The following is a 24,415-nucleotide window of genomic DNA, read 5'->3' as shown; positions in this document are numbered from 1 at the left end:
ACTCATTCTGTAGTCTCCGTACATTAAAATAGAAAGAAATAAAATGTTTGGACAGTTTACATAAAAACAAGGTAAAACAATATGTAATGTCAAGGACAGCTGATTAGGTAAAGCAGTATCAAATGTCTTCAGAACCTTTACCATTAAAACAGTTTTGGTTTGTTTTTAAAATATTTTCTTACAAATCCAGACATTTATTTAGTTAGATACTGCATGATTACTCATAAAGAAAATGATTCTGTTCAATGAGGGATGTAGGATGTAGAAATGTATTCTGCTCTTCAGAATCACTGACTAAGTTGTAATATATTTAAGTAGATCAGGTGATTGAGGAGACAATGGAAGAGACTGGACTTCATCCTAGTGTTCATGAAACCACTACTGAATTTGTTGAGCAATAAAACACTACATAAATGGCTTATTGTGAAGGAGAATTTTCACTTGAATTCATTTTATAGTATTCATGACAATGTCAATAATGACAGTATTATAATTTCCTCTCATGAGGATTTTTTATAAATTTGAATGACTGACAAGTCATCGACTTAAAGTATGCTAACCAAATTTTTTAAAGCAAGATTCTCAGTAAGTCATTCAGTAGATTTAAACATAAAAATTTAGCTCCTGAAAGTGTAGATAATCTGAAGCAATCTAATAGCAATCAGCATTATTCAGTACTTCATAAGAAAACATGGTAACACTTTAGAATAGGGAACACTTATTAACTATTAACTATGCCTTTTCCCTCAATAAACTCCTAATTTTCTGCTTATTAATAGTTAATAAGGTGGTTGTTAAGTTTAGGTATTGGGTAGGATTAGGGATGTAGAATAAGGTCATGTAGAATAAGGCATTAATATGTGCTTAATTACTACTAATAAATGGCTAATAGTCTATTAATATGCATGCTAATTAGCTACTAGATAAGAGACCCTAAAATAAATTGTTACCGAAAACATGACTATGAATTTAATTTCAGTGATTGCCTGAATAAATAAATGGAACGTCAGTGTCTGTCATATTTTAATGGAACATTTTCAACAGTTTCTCTCCAAAGTTTCTTTGGCTTCTGATGAAACACGTCACATGTTTCAGCACCATGGATGGAGGACAGAGATCTGTATCGTTTTGGCTCGTGTACAGAAGTGGATACCAAAGAAAGTTTTCAGTGTGGTCATGTGATCAGAGAGACTTTTGTGGCCAACGTTATCAGTCTTCATCAATCTTCACGCTTTGTAAAGAAGCTGTTCTGGTGTGAACATAAATCTGATTTAAAAGTTTTGCCTGCACTGTTGGTGTATCTTACGTTACTGTTGTCTGTCGTTTGTTAGAAGGCAGTTTTTTAATTGCAAATTAAAATGATATATTCCTTTAACATTTAAAGTTAATTAAATGTATATTTCATTTTGCTGTATTACTATGCATAATGGCTACTTATCTCATTACATTTTAAAATAATCAGATTCACTCTCCAACACATTCTTCTTTTTTTTTCTTTATCTTTTATTAAAGATTTTTTTTTATTATCTCTACAGCTGGAACAGGAAAAGAGTAACATGAAGTAACAGATCACAGGAACCACAGACTGACTCAAACTCAGGAAAAACACCACCAACAGAGATCAGCTTTATTACATAATTAAAATGTGCTTTTGCTTCTTTTGGTAGATAAATACTCAGACTGGTGCTCTAGGTGGAAGCGATAGTCCTGTCGATCCAGGAGCGCAGCTGGGAGATGCGGGCATAGACTACTGGAATACGGGTGTCACAATTGCATCTTCCCCAAGACAGAGAACCCACCAGAGTCCAGAATGAAACAGGAAACTTTTAAGGCAGGTTTTGCATTTTGTAAATATATTTATAACATACTTGGAAACTTCTAAAGCTTGTGAGACCCTTGAGACCCCAACTGCTCCCCGGGCACTGCAGCAATATGGCTGCCCACTTTTGTGTGTTTGGATGGGTAAATGCAGAGCACAAATTCCGAGTATGGGTCACCACACGTCACTTCCTTTCCTTTCCTTTTATCGCTGGAGACAATCTGCATTTCATTGTCCAGAGCTGATGTCCGCGTGCAAAGAGGATGAATTCTCCATTCTTTGACCTCATGAAGGGTTTAAGTCTTCTGTCTATTTTCTTGAGAAGCATCATGATTTCAGCTCTCTCATTGTATGTTATGAAATGTTTTGGATTAGAAGTTGTTTTGTTGTTGCTTGCTTAAGTGTTTCCGCTATACTTTCAGTAATACAGCTGCTTTTCCAATAAGTCTGTGACATTATCTAATCCCGTATTCAACTTTGACAAGCCATTCAAGACAGTGATACTGAAGAGGGAGGGACTCTGTTTATTTCCTTGAGAAGCATCATACTTTCACATCTGTTATTGTATGTTATGAAATGTTTTCGATGGAAAACATTTTTGTTGTTGCCGTTGTCTGTTGTGACTTTTTAATCTATTTAAATCATTGATGCTGAACAGCAAGAGATTGAAATGGTCAGTTATGAGAACTGCACTGAATTGAAACTAAAAGGTCTAAAATCAGTTTATGACAGCACAAGCAGTTTAGATAAAACAAGAAGTAGTTCTTATAGGACATTTTATCATAGCCACAAAAAGCTAGCATCAAGTAAACTATTTTTTCTCTATACAGGTTTTTTTTTTCAGCTGCTTACACACATTTTTAAAACTTTGCCTCTTTTTTCAAAACATCTCCTACAAAATGTAGCACTGCATTCAAAATATCATAAACACATCTCAAAAGCAAACAATTAGTCTTACGTTGCAAACGTATATTTTGGGATATATCATATATGCTCACAGTTATTCAAAACCTAAAGCTCTTCTTTCATGAGCTCCTATGTGCATACAAGATTAAAAGCAATTGGCAGAGAGATGTTGAAAAAATCATGGTAAACATGAAAGCAAGATAGGCACGCCTGCGGGCCGGTGCGGGTTAACAGGTTAATGAAAAGTGAAAAATAAATAAAAAATGAAAGACTTACGGAATTCAGTCTTTGGAATATTTGACTTTTCTGTTAGGAAATTACAAATGATGGTAGTTTGTAAAGGTTATTCTGTATACATGTATAAAAACACATGCAGGAACTTTCTTTGGCTGCCGGTGAGTTAGACATTTGTGAAGAGACCACAGTTCCAACAATTTTAAAACCAAGGACAGAGGGAAAAAAAAGAGCAACACTGTCAGAGTAAATAGAAAAGATGCATCATGTGATCAGAGGGGATTTTAGGTTTAGGTCTGAAGTTGCTGTCAGTGTTTATCGATCTTCATCTCTTTGTGTTTGGTGGTATGGGAACATCAAGTTCATGTGATTTCATTAAAAATAATGGAAGGTTAGGTAGTAAATAAAAAAAAAGTTTTTTTTTTCTTAGTATAATTACATATACAGTCTAATTAATGGCTAAATTTATGTTTCTCCTGCCTGATTTAATTAATAATTTTTATTCTATCAGGCAGTCATAAAATATTATTTTAAATTTGATTGAATCAGTGACTAGTATGTTTGTGTGTCTGATTTGAACTGTTGATATTGGGCATCATACAGTGAAAAACAGTGCAAGTCTCCACAAAGTATTATTGGATTTATTGTATCCTGATTATTAGGCAGTCATTTCAGATTAGTCATTTTGAAATAAAAAGCAGCAAAAAGCAGTTTTAGTTTCTATTTTAGTCATCAATGCAGCTCTGGTATGATTTAGATCTAAAATACTGCAGGATGTTCAGTGACAACAATGCAAGTCAACAATGATCTCAAATAAAGCTCCTGGACAGTCCCTGTTCTTGAACTGAGTTTGTCTCATCAGTAGATTGTCATTGCCTCACACTGGGCAAAATGTAACCAGTTCTGCTTCTGTGAGCAGGAAAGAGACAAGGAAGAGACATACTTAACTACAATGAAGCTTATTGTAAATAACAGTTTTTGTCACCAGTGGAGACGCCCAACTTAACAAGCAGTCTGCCTTCTGTTTGTCATCTTGATGATAATGAACTTATTGATCGTGAAGTTTTGTCATAATGCTCTAGCTTCTGCTCATTCTGTAGTCTTCTGTACATAAAAATAGAGAGAAACAAAGTGTTTGGATAAATAAAAAAGTTAAAAAAAGGTAAGGTTAAAAAAGACAAATAACGGTAACTATAGGCGAACTTCCATCTGAGGCTTGTCCCCCCCTAAAAATATCATTACAAGTGACTCTGTGTATTGAAAATAATATAATGGACATATACTTAAAATAATTGTGTGATTAGTAAAACAAAATAAACGCAAAAAAAAAAAAACGTTTTAAGTTCAGAAATGTTTTGATTCCCCCCTCCCTTTCCTCACAGTGGTTTGGTCCACTGCCTGCTTTCCTTCTTTACCGATACACACACACGAGTCCGGTGAGAGAGAGCAAGTTAGTTATGTGTAAGTAGGCTGTCAAGGCTATTTTATTCTCTTTAAACATCGAGTGAAATGATTCTTTATCTTTAATACAGATGATGCATTAATAAATTAGTCATGACAAAAAAATTATGACATCCGATGTATTTTCTATGAGCGATTATAAGTTTGACAAGCTTAATATCGTAGCTTGTCACCCACTACAACTAACATGGCGATAAGCCTGTGTGTGAACTGATATTAGGCTAATATTGTAGACCCATGTGTTGGGTTTCGTTCACTATGATGTTAAGTGGCAGATCAGTGGGTTTAATGCGGTTGAATTAATGCGAAGAGACGAAACCTAAAATACTATGGATGACGCAAAATAATAATTATAATATGACCGCGTGGTGAACCATGAACTCATATTTAAACACGGTCTCCATGCTATGTACACATGCTGTGTACACATATCTATCCTTGCAAGTACAATTTTGGCTGTATTATTTGTGTCCCCTTCAAAAATTGCTCTTGAGAAATTTTACGTTTATTGTCCCCCCCTACTGTCAGATGAAATTAACGCCCCTGACGGTAACACTTTATTTTAGGGTCTCTTAACTAGTTGCTAATTAGCATGCATATTACTAGAATATTAGCCATTTATTAGTAGTAATTAAGCACATATTATTAATTTATTCTACATGACCTTATTCTACATCCCTAATCCTACCCAATACCTAAACTTAACAACTACCTTATTAACTATTAATAAGCAGCAAATTAGGAGTTTATTGAGGGAAAAGTCGTAGTTAATAGTTAATAAGTGTTCCCTATTCTAAAGTGTTACCAGAATAACAATAATGACAATATAATATCAAGGACCGCTGATTAGAGTAATATTACAGTTTTTCAAAATGCTTACACGCAGTTTTTGAAACTATGGCTCCATTTCTTAAAACTCTACACACAAAACTACAAACACACACACACTACATGCAAAACGTCACACATACCTTGCAAAAGCAAACACTTCTGTCAAAACTATTTAAAAACTAATTCTTCTAAAAATTTTATTTTTACGTAGTAACTCACACAAACATAAAATAATAAGCAACACGCCAAACAGATGTGAAAAATTCTCTCATGTCTTTTGCTTGTTTTGACTGCAGTGAAGCTTAGAGTTTGTCAGCACTTGCACATACATGCATAAGCACATGTATGTACAATTGATGAATTTTACACAATTATGCAACAGAACTGAATCAATATATATATATATATATATATATATATATATATATATATATATATATATAAAGATATATATATATATATATATATATATATATATATATAAAGATTCTCAATAACTCATTCAGTAAGATTACAGTTTTACAATCGCTATGACAATTTTTCCAATACTTCTAACAATTTTCCTAAACTCTTAACACAGTTAGCACAACATCCGTCTGTGTAGGCTATACAATTAACACATTTCTTGTTGCTTTGACACAAAATGCATACAGTTAACACAAATTTAAAATGCTTGAACTTCTTTCACACTCAAGCTCAATCAAGATCAAAACAATGTAATTTTACTGTCAAATTTTCAAAATGCTTTCACACTGTATATCAGAACAGATAACATCATGTTCTAAAACTAACTTATAGGCTAAAGTCAAAGTGAACAGCTGTTCATATTGTGAATTGAAACACAAATATGTCCCTTGTATTTTATTCCATTGCTAATGAGAAACAGGTGATTGAAGCTATGCAAATATAGAAATTACAGCTGATTCCCATCTAAGAAACACACTTAGGTGTTGAGGTTCTTTCAGTTGCATGACCATATATACAGTAAAAGAAGTCCTCTTTGGGCCGATCTTGTGTGGAAAAGTGCACTCCTGCTTACAGTTTTTTTGGATTGCTTAAGCACGATTTTCAAAACAGGGCCCGTGTTTTCAAAACACTACACACAATTAGCACAACCACACACCCAATTAGCAAAACACTACAGATCCTTTGCATAATTAAATACTCTTGTAAAAACTATACACTTCTGTTTAAAAAACACACTTTGTTACCATATGAAACACACGTTTCACATTTACTATACTCTGTTTGCACGAGTTACACTCTGCTGTGATAAACCTAAAACACTTTTAGCACTTCTACTTCCCTATGATTAGAGTAGGCTACCATCAACAAAGTACAAATATAATGTAAATCCACCAAACAATACACAAGACCAATGTTGCAGACTGAAGAAACTCATTTATTTCTCAACACGCCCCAAAATGTTGACATGGAGATTCATAATACTGTAACAAAATGTCACTTTACGTATTGTACTGTAAGTTTAAAAAAAAAAAAAAAAAATAGACATTGTCTCTTCGCCTAGCTGGATATAGTCACTTCATCCACATGACAGACAGTGTCCTCCCTCGCAAAACAGCGAGTGAAGAATCTTCTTTAATGGTGACTCCATCCTTACACAGACTCTGCATCTATTACAGTAGGTCACAGGCCTCCTCCATAGCTGCAGTGAGGGGTATAACATAGGGTCGGAGGTCATAAACCTTCCACTGACATGCAGAAGGGAAAAAGGAAAGGAAGGGAGAGTGTTGTGGGAGGTACTAGAATAATGGAAACAGATTCCTAGTCTGTCCAATAAGTAGTCTATCTAAAAACGTGATGTGGTCGGTGTTGTAAGGAGCTATTTTGGCATGAGGACCCCATTCTGAGTGATTGCCTCCATATATTGTGATGTGACCACCTTGTTGACCTGGGACATTCAAAAGCTCTGTGGCCAAAGATGTTTTTTCTTACAGTATTCCTCTTCCTCTTACTGCAACACTGCCTTTCATTTTTGTTGAATACAAAAATTCACCTGTTGCCTTTTTATAGTGCTTACACCTGATTGTTGAGTTTACAGTTAAGCACCTAAGTGTCTGCACACCTGATGGCCATGGTTGATCAATTGGTTTATAGGGGTGGTATTATTGAAAGCAGTGCCTTGAAATTGCAAAGAAGCGACATTATGTTAGATTTCTGTGTCTAATGTTGAGAAGTGTGTTTAGTGTTTTGCAATACAATGTGTGTAATGTTTTGCAAAAAGTGTGAGGCTGAGAATGTGCTTATTGTTGTGCATATTTGGGCTGAGTTTGTGCTCCTTGAGTGTTAGGTTTCACTAACTGTGTGTTATTTTTTATTTTAGTGTGTAAGCAATCGTAAAAAACTGTAATGCACATTTTCACATATTTTGTCCCATATTGCTATCAATATGCCAAACACTGCTACTTCGAGAGCAAATCCAGCATAAATATGCAGATGTCATTCCCGAAACTTCCCAATGAATCTCACACTGTGCAATTAATATATAATATAGGCCTATTATTAATATAGCCCCAACCATAATCACATTTACCACATCTCTCTCAGTTCTGTGAACCATCAAAAACCAGAAAGATAATCTGATTCGGTAACACTTTAGAATACTCTTCCTTCGTTAATGAATAACTACACAGGAACAAGTGACTAATGCACTATTAACATTGTAGTAAATACTATACCTAACAAGAAACTCTGATTAATGATTTAGTAAGTAATAGCGCTCAGTTGAAACTGGTAGTTCACTATTAGCTAATCAATAACTACTATTTTTCATATATATCCTGGAGAACTACTACAGTTTTTTTCAACTGCTTACACACAAAATCTTTACTTGTTACACAATTTCTGAAACCTGACACTCAAACACCAGAACCACACACCAAATCTGCAAAACCGTACACTAATTCTTGGCATTTGATTCAGTTTTCAATTTCAGAAAACACTTTATGCAAAACACAACACACAATTCTCTGTGTAACACACACAAATCTAACAGGAAGTATCTTGATTTCCTTTTTCGAACACAACCATTTAAAATGCCACACTAATTCATCAGTGCTTCACACTGACTCCTCACATGCACAAACACTCATTGCTTTATTTAACACCAACCAATCGTGGCTTTAGAATAGGCCTATAAATAGGCACAGGTCAAGTTATACAGTTTTTCTTGTTTCGTCGCTTTGATGCATTTCTCAGATCAAAAATGAAATTCTCAAAACTACTTTGTTCAACCTACACTTCATCTAGTCACTTGTGCACATCATAAAAGCAGTTTCTCATTCTTTTGAACAAGTTGTGATTGCTTTGGTACATTCATGCAACTGATTATGTACATTTGTCTGCGGTTTCCTACATTATCAGTTGCTAATGTCATGTTGCTCAAAATGTTGCCCTTTTTAATCAATATCACACATACAGTAGAGTAAATTTGTACTTTTGAAATGGATATATGGCATACATAAGAAGTGCAGCCTTCTGCATTTCAGTACAGTAACTGTCATCCAAACTGTTGTCATAGTTTACATCAGGTAATACTAACAGAGTGCTGTGTTATTTTGACAACATGACTAAGTATTTTGACTATCTTGTTTGTGAACAATGAAACAAGGACTTTTTGTTCTGATGGCACTAATATGTTCATTGACATAAATACTTACTTTTGAAAGATGAACTAAATATTTTGAGTAAGTTACAGGCTTTTGCAGGTAATCCATTGTGTGGTGCTGTTTGCACAAATTGTTTTGAGAAATGCACATACTTCTTTACCAGTATTACAATAAGGATAAGTTGAGAAATGCACCAAAGTGACGAAGAAAAACTGTAGGTTTTGAACAATGGATGCAAACAATGTATTTCCTTTCTTTCTTACTGTCTAATACTGTATTCAGAACCACGAATGCTTACAGTTAAAAAAAAAAAAAAAAGTTTGTTTTCAATTTTGCGTTCATGTTTATAATGAATTTTTCATGGAATTTTTAATCTCTCTGCCAACTATTTTCAATCTTGTACATAAGAGCTCATGAAAGAAGAGCTTTATGTTTTGAATAACTGTGTGTATATGATATATCCAAAAATATAATATTATGGCGAAAGTGTTTGCAACGTAAGACAAATGTAAAGAACTACTGTATACAGGTTCATAATTAATGTGAATTATGCATAATGTATAATTAATTCTAAAATGAAGGTCATGGTAACCCACTAGTAATGACTCAAGTATTACCAAATCCTTCTAAAGGAACTACTAATTACTTGGATCAGTATTCTAAATTGAAAATCATCACTACTTCCTAATATTGACTGATGTCATTGTGAGCTTTTGAGATATATGTAAGGTTTTGGATAATAATGACCCAAGTGTTACTATATCCTTCTGAAGAAACTACTAATTATTTGGATCAGTATTCTAAAGTGAAGATCACGGTAATCCACTAGTAATGATTTAAGTGTTACCAAATCTAGCAAAATGAATTACTAACCAGGACCTTACAAAAACCTTAAAAGTTTACAATGACTTCAGTAATTACTATGGAGTTATTGTGCTCTTCACTTTAGAATACTGATCCAAAAAATGACTAATTCCTTTAAGGATGTAATACCACCTGAATAGTTATTATCAACCTGGTCTCATGGCATTTACGTACCTGGGTGCACTTTTTAGCGTGACATGAAATACGTAACAATAACTACATATCACTGCAGTTTCCAAAATAAATGAACACTTTCACACAAATTTACAGAGTTGCAATTAATAAAGCGTAATTTTCGCACAATTACTTGAAGAATGTCATGCTATGACTTCAAAACAATATTAATATGCTGGGAGATTTGAAAACTGATGCTTTTGAATGGAACAGTATTCTAAAGTGTTACCTCTGATTCTAATTCTAAACCATGTTGTTTGCAGATTCTGATATTTGATTTCTCTCCAAGATGACTAAACACTGTAACCAGAACTTTTTTAAAACTTGATTCATATGCAATTGGGTAGTAGATGTTTAATGAATGCTAGTGTAGTCTGTCCTGAGAAGCATCCTTCAGATACAGTGTTAGCAGTCTGAATTTACAACACTAAATAATCAATAATAATTTGCACTATGGCTTGGTTAATGAAAAGTGAAAAATGAATGAAAAATGAAAGATTTATGGAATATCAGTCATTTCCTAATATAAGTAGTCAAATATTCCAAGTAATGGTAGTTTGTAAATGTTACATATACAAGCCTAAAAACACATGCAGTAAGCTTCTTTGGTGAGTCAGTGTTTATCGATCTTCATGTCTTTTCATGAGTTTATTACAGTTTTTTTCAATTGCTAACATCCTTTTGTCTAATCTGTAGTCACATTTTCAAAACTCTAAACACAATTAGCACAACATCCATCTGTTGTGACCATACCATTAGCACAATTTGTGTTTTTTTCACACAATATGCAGTCAATTACCATGTTTCTAAAATGCTTACATTTTCTTTAAATACAAGCGTACCCAACATCAAAATCATGGATCTTTTTATTCATATTTACAAATGCTTAAACACAGCATGCCAGAATTGAAGACCTAATGTTCCAAACCTTAAATATAGTATAAAGTTTCTACTTCTGCTACAACAGCAGCTCAAAAGTATTGAAAACATCTCTCTATATAAAATATTGGGTCTCACTTTATATTAGGTGGCCTTAACTACTATGTACTTACATTTATATTAATAATTTGGTACAATGCAATTATTGTGTACATACATGCTTTTACATTGTACTTATATTTTTAAAAATACCTATATGTAATTACATCTGTAATTAATTTCTGTAATTACATTTATAATTACACTGTTGACCCATCCCTTACACCTTAACCCACCCTTAAACCTACCCATATACCACCAAACCTGTCCCTAACCTTACCCGTATCCCACCTCAGTAGCAGCAATAGTGTTTTGCAATACAGTATGAACACAATAAGTACATTGTACTTATTTTTTGATGTAAGTACATAGTAGTTAAGGCCACCTAATATAAAGTGTGACCAAATATTGTAACACCTGATAAGCACTTTTAAGTAACAGATCACTGAACTATTTAGAAATAGCTGATTCCAGTCTCATTTGGAGGAATAGTCAGGCGTTGAAGCTCTTTCCATTACGTCAACAACAAGTAAAAAATACCCCTTTGAATTGGTTTTGTGGATGCAGAAAGAGAAAAAAATAATGCCTGGGAGCGGGAGAGGAATAGTTGTAGAAGGTAGGGGAGTAGTTGGATCAGAAAAAGGGAGAAGAGGTAGGGGAGAGGAGTGAGAATGTGTGTTAGACTGTGCATTTTTTTTATGTTTTTTCCCCTTACACATGTGGAACCTATGAAAGCTTATTTCTGCCATGGAATATAAAGGCTAATGGGTAATTGTGACGTTATCTCAGAATTCTGACTTTTTTCTTGCAATTGTGAATTTACAGTATCTCACAATTCTGATAAAGTCTGAATTGCAAGATGTAAGCTCACAATTCCAATATAGGTCTGAATTGTGAGATAAAAAGGTCACAATTACTGTTTTTACTTTTTTTATTCTGTGACCGAAACAAGCTTGCATGGTAACCAAAGGCCATGTATGTTGGAATTCTTGTTGATCCCTGGCATCAGCTACCATGGGGGTCACCATCACAACACTCCAACACTCACTCAGGGGGACCCTATTTTTTCTATTGTACATTCTATAAAGTAATGACTCATTCAGTTTTAGATAGTATGTTGCCAAGAATGAACAATGCAAAAAATTTAAAAACACAATGTTAAAAATATAAAATGGTTTTCAGATGAAGGTAAACTGAAGGCTAAATTACAAAAAAACTATGAATTTTTATGTAGTCTATTATATGCAGGTAGAACTGAGACATGACAAGTAATGCCATTAATTGTTATCATTTTGACAGTCTATGCACTATGATTGACTGTATGTTCCTATTGGATAGAAAACCAGTGCCAATGTTTTGACCGAATGATTCGATTTTGAATCATGTTTGCTGTGTTTTGATAGAGTTAGTATATGTAGAAAAAGGTATTCAGCATTTTGAAATGTAGAGTTTTTATTTATTTAACAAAATGAGGTTTTGGCCAGAAAATTAACTAATTGGCTAATTGTGTGATGTAGGTGTGCTGCTGTGTAATTACTTTAAGTATTGCTAAACGCTTGTTAGCAATTGAAAAAAAGTGTAATTCCGTACTTTAAAATAATGAAAGGTTACCTAACAAAAAGGAATCATTTTTGGTTAGTAAATAAAAATCCCTTTATTTATCAGTATAATTACATACACAGTCTAATTGTGCATAACTTTTTGTTTGCTTTATAGCTAAATGTTTATTCATAATGCCCGATTTAATTTAAATAATAATTTTTATTATATCAAACATTGTTAAAACATTATTTAAATTTGATTGAATCAGTGACTAGTATGTTTGTGTGTCTGATTTGAACTGTTGATATTGGGCATCATTTACAGTGAAAAACAGTGCAAGTCTCCACAAGTAGTGGAGTTTGTAGTAGTTTGTCATCGTCTCACACTGGGCAAGAATGTAACTTTACCAGTTCTGCTTCTGTGAGCTGGGAAGAGACAAGGAAGAGATGTAATTTCACTACAATTCAGCTTATTGGAAATAATTGTTTTGGTCACCAGTGGAGACGCCCAACTTAACATGCAGTCTGCCTTCTGTTTGTCATCCTGATGATAATCAACTTAGTGATCGTGAAGTTTTGTCATAATGCTCTAGCTTCTGCTCATTGTAGTCTTCTGTACATAAAAATAGAGAGAAATAAAGTGTTAGGACAGTGTATATATATAAAAGGTAAAAAAGAAACAATAATAATGACAATATAATATTAAAGACCACTGATAAGGTATTAATAGAGTAGTATTAAATATCTCCAATACCTTTACTATTAAAGCAGTTTTGTTTTTTAAATATTTGCTTGCTATTTCAGACATTTTAGTAATTTACTGAATGATTCCTCATAAAGAAAATGAATCTGCTCACTGAGGGATCAAGGACGTATGAATGTATTCTGTTCTTCAGAATCACTGATTAAACGTTCAAATACATTTAGATCAGGTGATCGAGGAGACAATGGAAGGAACTGGACTTCATCCTAGTGTTCATGAAACCACTTTTAAAATTGTTTAGCAATGTAACATTAAGTGAAAATGGCTTAATGTGGTTTTGAAGTGTTTTCCATAATCAAATTTATGAAGCTTTCTGTATTTGACAGAAGAAGAATTTCCCCTTGAAGTCAATAATGACAGTATTATAATTTGAGCTCATCATGTATTTTTATACATTTTAAAACAAAGTACTGGCAAGTCATCCACTTACAGTAGGCTAACAAACAATTATTAGAAAGATCCTCAGTAACTCATTCAGTTAATTTAAATATAAAAACTGAGCGCATGAAAGTGTAGATAAATCTGAAACAATGTGATAGCAATCAGCATTATTCAGTACTTCATAAGAAAACATGACAATGAATTTAATTTTAGTGATTGCCTGAATAATTAAATGGAACGCCAGTGTCTGTCATATTCTAATGGAACATTTTCAACAGTTTCTCTCCAGGTTTCTTTGGCTTCTGATGAAACACGTCACATGTTTCAGCACCATGGATGGAGGACAGAGATCTGTATAGTTTTGGCTCGTGTACAGAAGTGGATACCAACGAAAGTTTTCAGTGTGGTCATGTGATCAGAGAGACTTTTTGTGGCCGACGTTATCAGTCTTTATCAATCTTCACGCTTTTGTATTTGGTTGTAAAGAAGCTGTTCTGGTGTGAACATAAATCTGATTTGCTTGAAGGTTAGTATCTAGTAGTTTTGTCTGCACCGTTGGTGTATCTTTCGTTACTGTCGTCTGTCATTTGTTACTGTGAAAGTGGAAGGCAGTTTTTTAATTGCAATTTGAAATGATATATTCCTTTAAAATTTAAAGTTAATTAAATGTATATTTAATTTTGCTACATTATTATGTGGATAATGGCAGCTTATCTCATTACATTTGAAAAATTAGATGATTAATTTCACTCTTCAACACACTTTTCTTTTTTTTAATTTGTTTTATTAAAACATTTCCATTATCTGTACAGCTGGAACAGAAAACAGTAACATGAAGTAACAGATCACATGACAGAATGGTGCTCTAGTTGGAAGCGACAGTCCTGTCGATCCAGGAGCGTAGCTGGGAGATGCGGGCGTAGACTACTGGAAAACGGGTGTCACAAGTTCTGGTTCCCCAGGACACAGAGCCCACCAGAGTCCAGACCCCTGAACGCTTACACACCAGAGGACCTCCAGAATCACCCTGTGGAAAACACACATTTGAGACTGAACAGCAGCAACATTGATTTGATAATGTGTTTATCTTGATCTGTCTTTACGTACCATGCAAGACGAGGATCCAGCTCCTCCAGCACAGATCATGGAATCAGTGATAGTGCTCTGACCCCAGATCTGTCTGCACACAGCAGGACTCGTGATGGGGATGCCTGTTTGCTGCAGGATCATAGGGCTCGCTACAAAAGAGAGAGAGAGAGAGAAAAAAAAAAAAAAACATCAGACATGTAACATACACCAATAATTCTTGCAGTTCATCTTTGTTTTACAGATGACTTACTTGTGGTGGCATTCTGGCCCCAGCCAGTGGTGAAGCAGCGGGTTCCAGGCAGGATGTTGATGGTTGATGGAGCCAGACATACAGGAGAGATACGGGGAGTAAATGTGACTGGAGACGACAGTTTCAGCAGAGCAATGTCATTGTTGATAGTCGATCTGTTGTAGAGCGGATGGGTGATGACCTGCACATACACAAAAGATGGATAACCGGTTACTAGCCAAAGCTTTATAAAAGATAATCTAAGATGCAAGCATTCTTAATTTCTGTTGTCATTTTATGCATTTTTTAGACACATTACACTGAGATTAAGATATGACATTTTCTTACATGCTGAATTTTATGTTCATGAATAAACTAAAAGTTTATTTTGGCAGCTTTTAGAAGTACACATACAGACGACCTCAGCTATTCAGTTTTGATTAAAGAATGATTATTAGTATTTGTGTTGTTCATGAAAAGCACTATCGTTGATCTCTCATTTTGTTATTCATCTCTGAAATCATGAAAGGTTGTTACCTTGGAAACTAGTTTGATCTGGATGGGTTCAACATTGGAGCCACGATTATGTTCTCCAAGAATGACACGGTGATAGCCGACCCTAAAAAGAGAGATAAAGAGAAAATAAATAGATAAAAGACAGACAGAAAGCAGACAGAGCATCTATTAACCACTATTGTATGAAATGTTTGTCAGATTGAAGACTCTTACGCAACAGCGCAGTGGGCAGCAGTGAGAACCCAGTTCTTGTTGATCAGGGATCCTCCGCAGAAGTGGAAACCATTGGGGAGCTGTTTCAAAGATAAAAGCATTTAAAAACATGACATTTACTCTTTAAACAAATCAGACAAGCGTGTGTTTGAAAAACAGATGAGTTACCTGAGAGAGACCTGCCAGGGCCAAGAACCAGAGACAGCATCCTGTCCGTTCACAATTTTGCTGCCGATCGTCTGTGGTTTAATCGCAGGCACTCCACAACCTGTTATTACAGAACATAACACATTGTTCATGAGACAAGAATGAGACAGGAAGCTCTTAAAGCAGGTTTTGCGTTTCCTAAATATATTTGCCCATCATTATTCTTGCAAACTTAAGGAGACACTTACCCAGAGCAGAGGCCACCAGGGCAAGGCAGGTGATGGAGAAGATGGTGAAGGTCATGATGTAGATGAGTGTGTGATGTATCTCACTGATGTATCTGTAGGTCGTCTCTCTTGCTTTTATATCATTTACAGCAGCTGATCAATCTGAGACGTGATGGAGGGCCGTCCCATCAGATCCAGTGAACTCATAGCTGAGGAATGTTTAGATCTGTTATCGATGAAGACAATCTTCATCTTCATTGTCCAGAGAAGGTGACTTACGAGCAAAGAGGAGGAAACTTCTATTCTTTGACCTCAAGAAGGGGTTCGTGGCTTCTGTCTGTTTCCTGGAGAAGCATCATACTTTTACTTCTGTCATTGTATGTTATGAAATGTTTTCAGTGGAAAACATTTTGTTGTTGCTGTTGTGACATTTAATTCAAGTCAGTGATGCTGAACAGGAAGAGAGTGAAATTGTCAGTTATGAGAACTGCGCTGAAGCTAAAAAACAGTCAAATTATAAAACAGCCAGTTAAACGATCTTATCATAGCCACTGAAAAGAGCCAGAATCAAGTCAACCATTTTCTCTCAACATTTATCTATATTTTGCTTTAACTGCACTCCTCAGCAACATTACATTCATTTCTAGTGATGTTTTAGAAAACACAATACAGTAAACTCTATTAAGTTGTCAAGTTTTATTTATAATTTCTTTACTAGTACAGAATTAAAATAACACATTGTTTAGTCATTTATTTATTTATTGTGATTGTTTGTTTAGGAACAGAATTAATGTTGGAAAGTTTTTTTGTTGTTGTTGTTTTACATTTGCAATTTAAAATAATGCCTGAGTGAATACATATCTGAATTAAATGCTAGATGTTTAGACTTTATTTTGATTCAATGTGGTTTAACATTTGTATGTGTACAGCATAAAGCATTGGGATACGTTAAGGGTTTCTCAAGAACAACAAAATAGAACAAGTGAAGTGCTTTACATAATCAACATGTGAAAACTTCCTTCCTCATCATTTCTGTCAATCAAACTTCTGAATGTGTTTTTGTTCTTTTAGAGGAAACTGCTTTTAAAACATTTTTATATTTATCATGTCTCTCTCAGTTCTGCTGAGAAGTTTTTTTGTTTTGTTTTGTTTTTTAAAAGTTTTTACAAGAACAACAACATACAACCAGTGAAGTACTTTACATAATCAAACCCCTTCTTCCTCTTTTCTTTCAATTGAACATATGAATGTGATTCATTTCTTTCAAAACATTGTTATATTTACCACATCCCTCTTAGTTCAGCTAACCATCAAAAACCAGATAATAAAGATAATCTGGCTCATCTAGCTCTAAACATGTGGTTTGGTCAGATTCTGATATAGTTTGATTTCTTGGCAAGATGACTAAACGCAGTAACCAGAACTTTTTTAACGCTATGAGGAGGAGGTGTAGTTTTGTGGGTAATAGGATGAACATTTTTTTAGATAAACATTATTTTGCTACGACATGAACCTCAAGGAAGAGACATGATTAAAAACATTACAGCTTATTGGCAATCATTGTTTTGGTCACCAGTGGAGACAGCCAACTTTACATATACAGACTGCCTTCTGTTTGTTGATTGACTGATCATGAAGTTATGCCATAATGCGCTTGCTTCAACTCATTCTGTAGTCTCCCGTACATTAAAATAGAAAGAAATAAAATGTTTGGACAGTTTACATAAAAACAAGGTAAAAACAATATGTAATGTCAAGGACAGCTGATTAGGTAAAGCAGTATCAAATGTCTTCAGAACCTTTACCATTAAAACAGTTTTGGTTTGTTTTAAAATATTTTCTTACAAATCCAGACATTTATTTAGTTAGATACTGCATGATTACTCATAAAGAAAATGATTCTGTTCAATGAGGGATGTAGGATGTAGAAATGTATTCTGCTCTTCAGAATCACTGACTAAGTTGTAATATATTTAAGTAGATCAGGTGATTGAGGAGACAATGGAAGAGACTGGACTTCATCCTAGTGTTCATGAAACCACTACTGAATTTGTTGAGCAATAAAACACTACATAAATGGCTTATTGTGAAGGAGAATTTTCACTTGAATTCATTTTATAGTATTCATGACAATGTCAATAATGACAGTATTATAATTTCCTCTCATGAGGATTTTTTATAAATTTGAATGACTGACAAGTCATCGACTTAAAGTATGCTAACCAAATTTTTTAAAGCAAGATTCTCAGTAAGTCATTCAGTAGATTTAAACATAAAAATTTAGCTCCTGAAAGTGTAGATAATCTGAAGCAATCTAATAGCAATCAGCATTATTCAGTACTTCATAAGAAAACATGGTAACACTTTAGAATAGGGAACACTTATTAACTATTAACTATGCCTTTTCCCTCAATAAACTCCTAATTTTCTGCTTATTAATAGTTAATAAGGTAGTTGTTAAGTTTAGGTATTGGGTAGGATTAGGGATGTAGAATAAGGTCATGTAGAATAAGGCATTAATATGTGCTTAATTACTACTAATAAATGGCTAATAGTCTATTAATATGCATGCTAATTAGCTACTAGATAAGAGACCCTAAAATAAATTGTTACCGAAAACATGACTATGAATTTAATTTCAGTGATTGCCTGAATAAATAAATGGAACGTCAGTGTCTGTCATATTTTAATGGAACATTTTCAACAGTTTCTCTCCAAAGTTTCTTTGGCTTCTGATGAAACACGTCACATGTTTCAGCACCATGGATGGAGGACAGAGATCTGTATCGTTTTGGCTCGTGTACAGAAGTGGATACCAAAGAAAGTTTTCAGTGTGGTCATGTGATCAGAGAGACTTTTTGTGGCCAACGTTATCAGTCTTCATCAATCTTCACGCTTTGTAAAGAAGCTGTTCTGGTGTGAACATAAATCTGATTTAAAAGTTTTGCCTGCACTGTTGGTGTATCTTACGTTACTGTTGTCTGTCGTTTGTTAGAAGGCAGTTTTTTAATTGCAAATTAAAATGATATATTCCTTTAACATTTAAAGTTAATTAAATGTATATTTCATTTTGCTGTATTACTATGCGCATAATGGCTACTTATCTCATTACATTTTAAAATAATCAGATTCACTCTCCAACACATTCTTCTTTTTTTTTCTTTATCTTTTATTAAAGATTTTTTTTTATTATCTCTACAGCTGGAACAGGAAAAGAGTAACATGAAGTAACAGATCACAGGAACCACAGACTGACTCAAACTCAGGAAAAACACCACCAACAGAGATCAGCTTTATTACATAATTAAAATGTGCTTTTGCTTCTTTTGGTAGATAAATACTCAGACTGGTGCTCTAGGTGGAAGCGATAGTCCTGTCGATCCAGGAGCGCAGCTGGGAGATGCGGGCATAGACTACTGGAATACGGGTGTCACAATTGCATCTTCCCCAAGACAGAGAACCCACCAGAGTCCAGAATGAAACAGGAAACTTTTAAGGCAGGTTTTGCATTTTGTAAATATATTTATAACATACTTGGAAACTTCTAAAGCTTGTGAGACCCTTGAGACCCCAACTGCTCCCCGGGCACTGCAGCAATATGGCTGCCCACTTTTGTGTGTTTGGATGGGTAAATGCAGAGCACAAATTCCGAGTATGGGTCACCACACGTCACTTCCTTTCCTTTCCTTTTATCGCTGGAGACAATCTGCATTTCATTGTCCAGAGCTGATGTCCGGCGTGCAAAGAGGATGAATTCTCCATTCTTTGACCTCATGAAGGGGTTTAAGTCTTCTGTCTATTTTCTTGAGAAGCATCATGATTTCAGCTCTCTCATTGTATGTTATGAAATGTTTTGGATTAGAAGTTGTTTTGTTGTTGCTTGCTTAAGTGTTTCCGCTATACTTTCAGTAATACAGCTGCTTTTCCAATAAGTCTGTGACATTATCTAATCCCGTATTCAACTTTGACAAGCCATTCAAGACAGTGATACTGAAGAGGGAGGGACTCTGTTTATTTCCTTGAGAAGCATCATACTTTCACATCTGTTATTGTATGTTATGAAATGTTTTCGATGGAAAACATTTTTGTTGTTGCCGTTGTCTGTTGTGACTTTTTAATCTATTTAAATCATTGATGCTGAACAGCAAGAGATTGAAATGGTCAGTTATGAGAACTGCACTGAATTGAAACTAAAAGGTCTAAAATCAGTTTATGACAGCACAAGCAGTTTAGATAAAACAAGCGAAGTAGTTCTTATAGGACATTTTATCATAGCCACAAAAAGCTAGCATCAAGTAAACTATTTTTTCTCTATACAGGTTTTTTTTTTCAGCTGCTTACACACATTTTTAAAACTTTGCCTCTTTTTTCAAAACATCTCCTACAAAATGTAGCACTGCATTCAAAATATCATAAACACATCTCAAAAGCAAACAATTAGTCTTACGTTGCAAACGTATATTTTGGGATATATCATATATGCTCACAGTTATTCAAAACCTAAAGCTCTTCTTTCATGAGCTCCTATGTGCATACAAGATTAAAAGCAATTGGCAGAGAGATGTTGAAAAAATCATGGTAAACATGAAAGCAAGATTGAAAACCAACTTTCTTTTACTGTAAGCATGGTTGTGAATACAGTATTACACAGTACGAAAGAAAATAAATATATCAACCATGTGTAGATGTGTATTATAGGCCTATTCTAAAGCCATGATTGGTTGGTGTTAAGTAAAGCAAATGAGTGTTTGCACATGTGACTTCTTATGAGATTTGTGTTTTACATAGATAATTGTTTGTTGTGTTCTATGAAATTGAAATCTGAGTCAAAGGCTGAGAATTAGTGTATGGTCAACACTTCCCAAAACACCCGATGCACTTGTTACATTGTTAGAAGAATGGCATCTACGCTAATATTAGTCTGTTTCTTTCTTATTCCGAGGTCACCGTAGCCACCCAGATCCAGACTGTATCCAGATCAGATGGTCACTGCAGCCACCCGGATCCAGTCCGTATCCATATCAGATGGTGGATCAGCACCTAGAGATGATCTCTATAGCCCTGAATGTCAGCAGAGACCAGGACAACTAGATGAGCCCCAGAGACCGATCCCCAGTGAAGACCTCGTCACCTAGACGGCCATCGGGACAAGACCACGGGAACCAGTCCTCTGAACAATCTGACTCTGCTTTAGCCTAGATTTAAACTGCTGATTTTGTCTGGCCAGAGAAAACTCACGGGGACCAAAACAAACACAGAGACATGGGCATGACAATTTGAAAGTGAAAGTGGACATGACATACAGCCAAGTATGGTGACCCATACTCAGAATTTGTGCTCTGCATTTGACCCATCCAAAGTGCACACACACACCTAGAGCAGTGGGCAGCCATTTATGCTGCAGCACCTAGGGGTTCAGTGCCTTACTCAAGGGCACCTCAGTTGTGGTATTGAAGGTGGAGAGAGCACTGTACATTCACTCCCCCCACCTACAATTCCTGCCAGCCCAAGACTTGAACTCGCAACCTTTGGATTACGAGTCCGACTCTCTAACTGTTAGGTCACAAATTTGCTTGTAATTTTATTTATTATAAGTGAAGTACTTTACATAACCAACATGTGAAAACGTCCTTCCTCATCATTTCTGTCAATCAAACTTCTGAATGATTTTTTTTTTCTTAGAGGAAACTGCTTTCAAAACATTTTTATATTTATCATGTCTCTCTCAGTTCTGCGAACCAGGTCAGCAAGATAATTCAACTCATCTAGTTCTACACATGTGGTTTGGTCAGATTCTGCTACAGCATAGTTTGTTTTCTTGCCAAGATGACTAAACACAGTAAGCAGAAATGTTTAAAGTTGATTTTTATGTAATTGGGTAGTAGATGTTTAATGAATGCTAGTGTAGTCTGTCCTGAGAAGCATCCTTCAGATACAGTGTTAACAGTCTGAATTTACAACACTAAATAATCAATAATAATTAGCACTATGGCTTTAGTTGTCACGCCCAAGGACTGCTTTCTTGAGTTTTTCTGTCTCATGAGCTACCCAGGACCTAGTTTTCCCTTGTGTGCCCATATTTGGTTATGTTCCTGTTCCTGTCCTTATTGTTTCATTATTAGTTCATTAGTCTCCACCTGTGTTTGTTTAATTATCTTGTTTAGTTTGAGTATTTAAGCCCTGTGTTTTCCTGTATCTAGCGTCTGGTATTAAATGTTGATGTTGTGCTTCATGTGCCTGCCTTGTGTTACCCCTTTTTGGATTGTTTATTAAAGATTGTTTACTTTGAGTTTATCCACGTCTCCTCATTCCTCGTCTCGCCACAGTAGGCAACCGTGACATTAGTTAATGAAAAGTGAAAAATAAATAAAAAATGAAAGACTTACGGAATGTCAGTCTTTGGAATATTTGACTTTTCTGTTAGGAAATTACAAATGATGGTAGTTTGTAAAGGTTATTCTGTATACATGTATAAAAACACATGCAGGAACTTTCTTTGGCTGCCGGTGAGTTAGACATTTGTGAAGAGACCACAGTTCCAACAATTTTAAAACCAAGGACAGAGGGAAAAAAAAGAGCAACACTGTCAGAGTAAATAGAAAAGATGCATCATGTGATCAGAGGGGATTTTAGGTTTAGGTCTGAAGTTGCTGTCAGTGTTTATCGATCTTCATCTCTTTGTGTTTGGTGGTATGGGAACATCAAGTTCATGTGATTTCATTACAAATAATGGAAGGTTAGGTAGTAAATAAAAAAAAAGTTTTTTTTTTTCTTAGTATAATTACATATACAGTCTAATTAATAGCTAAATTTATGTTTCTCCTGCCTGATTTAATTAATAATTTTTATTCTATCAGGCAGTCATAAAATATTATTTTAAATTTGATTGAATCAGTGACTAGTATGTTTGTGTGTCTGATTTGAACTGTTGATATTGGGCATCATACAGTGAAAAACAGTGCAAGTCTCCACAAAGTATTATTGGATTTATTGTATCCTGATTATTAGGCAGTCATTTCAGATTAGTCATTTTGAAATAAAAAGCAGCAAAAAGCAGTTTTAGTTTCTATTTTAGTCATCAATGCAGCTCTGGTATGATTTAGATCTAAAATACTGCAGGATGTTCAGTGACAACAATGCAAGTCAACAATGATCTCAAATAAAGCTCCTGGACAGTCCCTGTTCTTGAACTGAGTTTGTCTCATCAGTAGATTGTCATTGCCTCACACTGGGCAAAAATGTAACCAGTTCTGCTTCTGTGAGCAGGAAAGAGACAAGGAAGAGACATACTTAACTACAATGAAGCTTATTGTAAATAACAGTTTTTGTCACCAGTGGAGACGCCCAACTTAACAAGCAGTCTGCCTTCTGTTTGTCATCTTGATGATAATGAACTTATTGATCGTGAAGTTTTGTCATAATGCTCTAGCTTCTGCTCATTCTGTAGTCTTCTGTACATAAAATAGAGAGAAACAAAGTGTTTGGATAAATAAAAAGTTAAAAAGGTAAGGTTAAAAAGACAAATAACGGTAACCATAGGCGTAAATCCGGGGACAGGACCCCCTATCTGAGGCTTGTCCCCCCCTAAAAATATCATTACAAGTGACTCTGTGTATTGAAAATAATATAATGGACATATACTTAAAATAATTGTGTGATTAGTAAAACAAAATAAACGCAAAAAAAAACGTTTTAAGTTCAGAAATGTTTTGATTCCCCTCCCTTTCCTCACAGTGGTTTGGTCCACTGCCTGCTTTCCTTCTTTACCGATACACACACACGAGTCCGGTGAGAGAGCAAGTTAGTTATGTGTAAGTAGGCTGTCAAGTCTATTTTATTCTCTTTAAACATCGAGTGAAATGATTCTTTATCTTTAATACAGATGATGCATTAATAAATTAGTCATGACAAAAAAATTATGACATCCGATGTATTTTCTATGAGCGATTATAAGTTTGACAAGCTTAATATCGTAGCTTGTCACCCACTACAACTAACATGGCGATAAGCCTGTGTGTGAACTGATATTAGGCTAATATTGTAGACCTATGTGTTGGGTTTCGTTCACTATGATGTTAAGTGGCAGATCAGTGGGTTTAATGCGGTTGAATTAATGCGAAAGAGACGAAACCTAAAATACTATGGATGACGCAAAATAATAATTATAATATGACCGCGTGGTGAACCATGAACTCATATTTAAACACGGTCTCCATGCTATGTACACATGCTGTGTACACATATCTATCCTTGCAAGTACAATTTTGGCTGTATTATTTGTGTCCCCTTCAAAAATTGTTCTTGAGAAATTTTACGTTTATTGTCCCCCCCTACTGTCAGATGAAATTAACGCCCCTGACGGTAACACTTTATTTTAGGGTCTCTTAACTAGTTGCTAATTAGCATGCATATT

General features: G+C 34.8%; 1 protein-coding gene and 1 long non-coding RNA gene across 2 annotated transcripts; one reads left to right on the top strand and one right to left on the bottom strand.

The window, feature by feature from the left end:
* The first annotated feature begins 4,374 nt into the window (after positions 1-4,374).
* On the top strand, positions 4,375-14,793 carry LOC131520487 (uncharacterized). The gene is made up of 3 exons (XR_009266071.1): positions 4,375-4,420; positions 13,860-14,107; positions 14,394-14,793. It is a non-coding gene; the product is annotated as an uncharacterized LOC131520487 (long non-coding RNA).
* LOC131520486 (chymotrypsin-like protease CTRL-1) lies at positions 14,382-16,271 on the bottom strand. The gene is made up of 7 exons (XM_058744750.1): positions 16,024-16,271; positions 15,800-15,896; positions 15,629-15,712; positions 15,437-15,518; positions 14,921-15,101; positions 14,689-14,819; positions 14,382-14,608 (listed from the first exon to the last, which is right to left on the bottom strand). The coding sequence occupies exons 1-7, from the start codon at positions 16,076-16,078 to the stop codon at positions 14,447-14,449; spliced, it is 792 nt and encodes a 263-aa protein (XP_058600733.1). The 5' UTR covers positions 16,079-16,271; the 3' UTR covers positions 14,382-14,446.
* Positions 16,272-24,415: the final 8,144 nt, after the last annotated feature.

The sequence above is a fragment of the Onychostoma macrolepis genome, chromosome 15, assembly GCF_012432095.1.
Source record: "Onychostoma macrolepis isolate SWU-2019 chromosome 15, ASM1243209v1, whole genome shotgun sequence".
Classification (NCBI taxonomy): Eukaryota; Metazoa; Chordata; class Actinopteri; order Cypriniformes; family Cyprinidae; genus Onychostoma; species Onychostoma macrolepis.
Note: the sequence above shows the minus strand (reverse complement) of the source record. Positions and strands in the feature narration are given on the sequence as shown.

Excerpts from the sequence above, each read along its gene's own strand:
- LOC131520486 (XM_058744750.1), bottom strand. The coding sequence starts at position 16,078 with ATGACCTTCACCATCTTCTCCATCACCTGCCTTGCCCTGGTGGCCTCT. Across the intron at positions 15,897-16,023 it reads CCTGGTGGCCTCTGCTCTGG|GTTGTGGAGTGCCTGCGATT; the intron begins GTAAGTGTCTCC and ends CTGTAATAACAG. Across the intron at positions 15,102-15,436 it reads AGATCAAACTAGTTTCCAAG|GTCATCACCCATCCGCTCTA; the intron begins GTAACAACCTTT and ends GTGTATGTGCAG.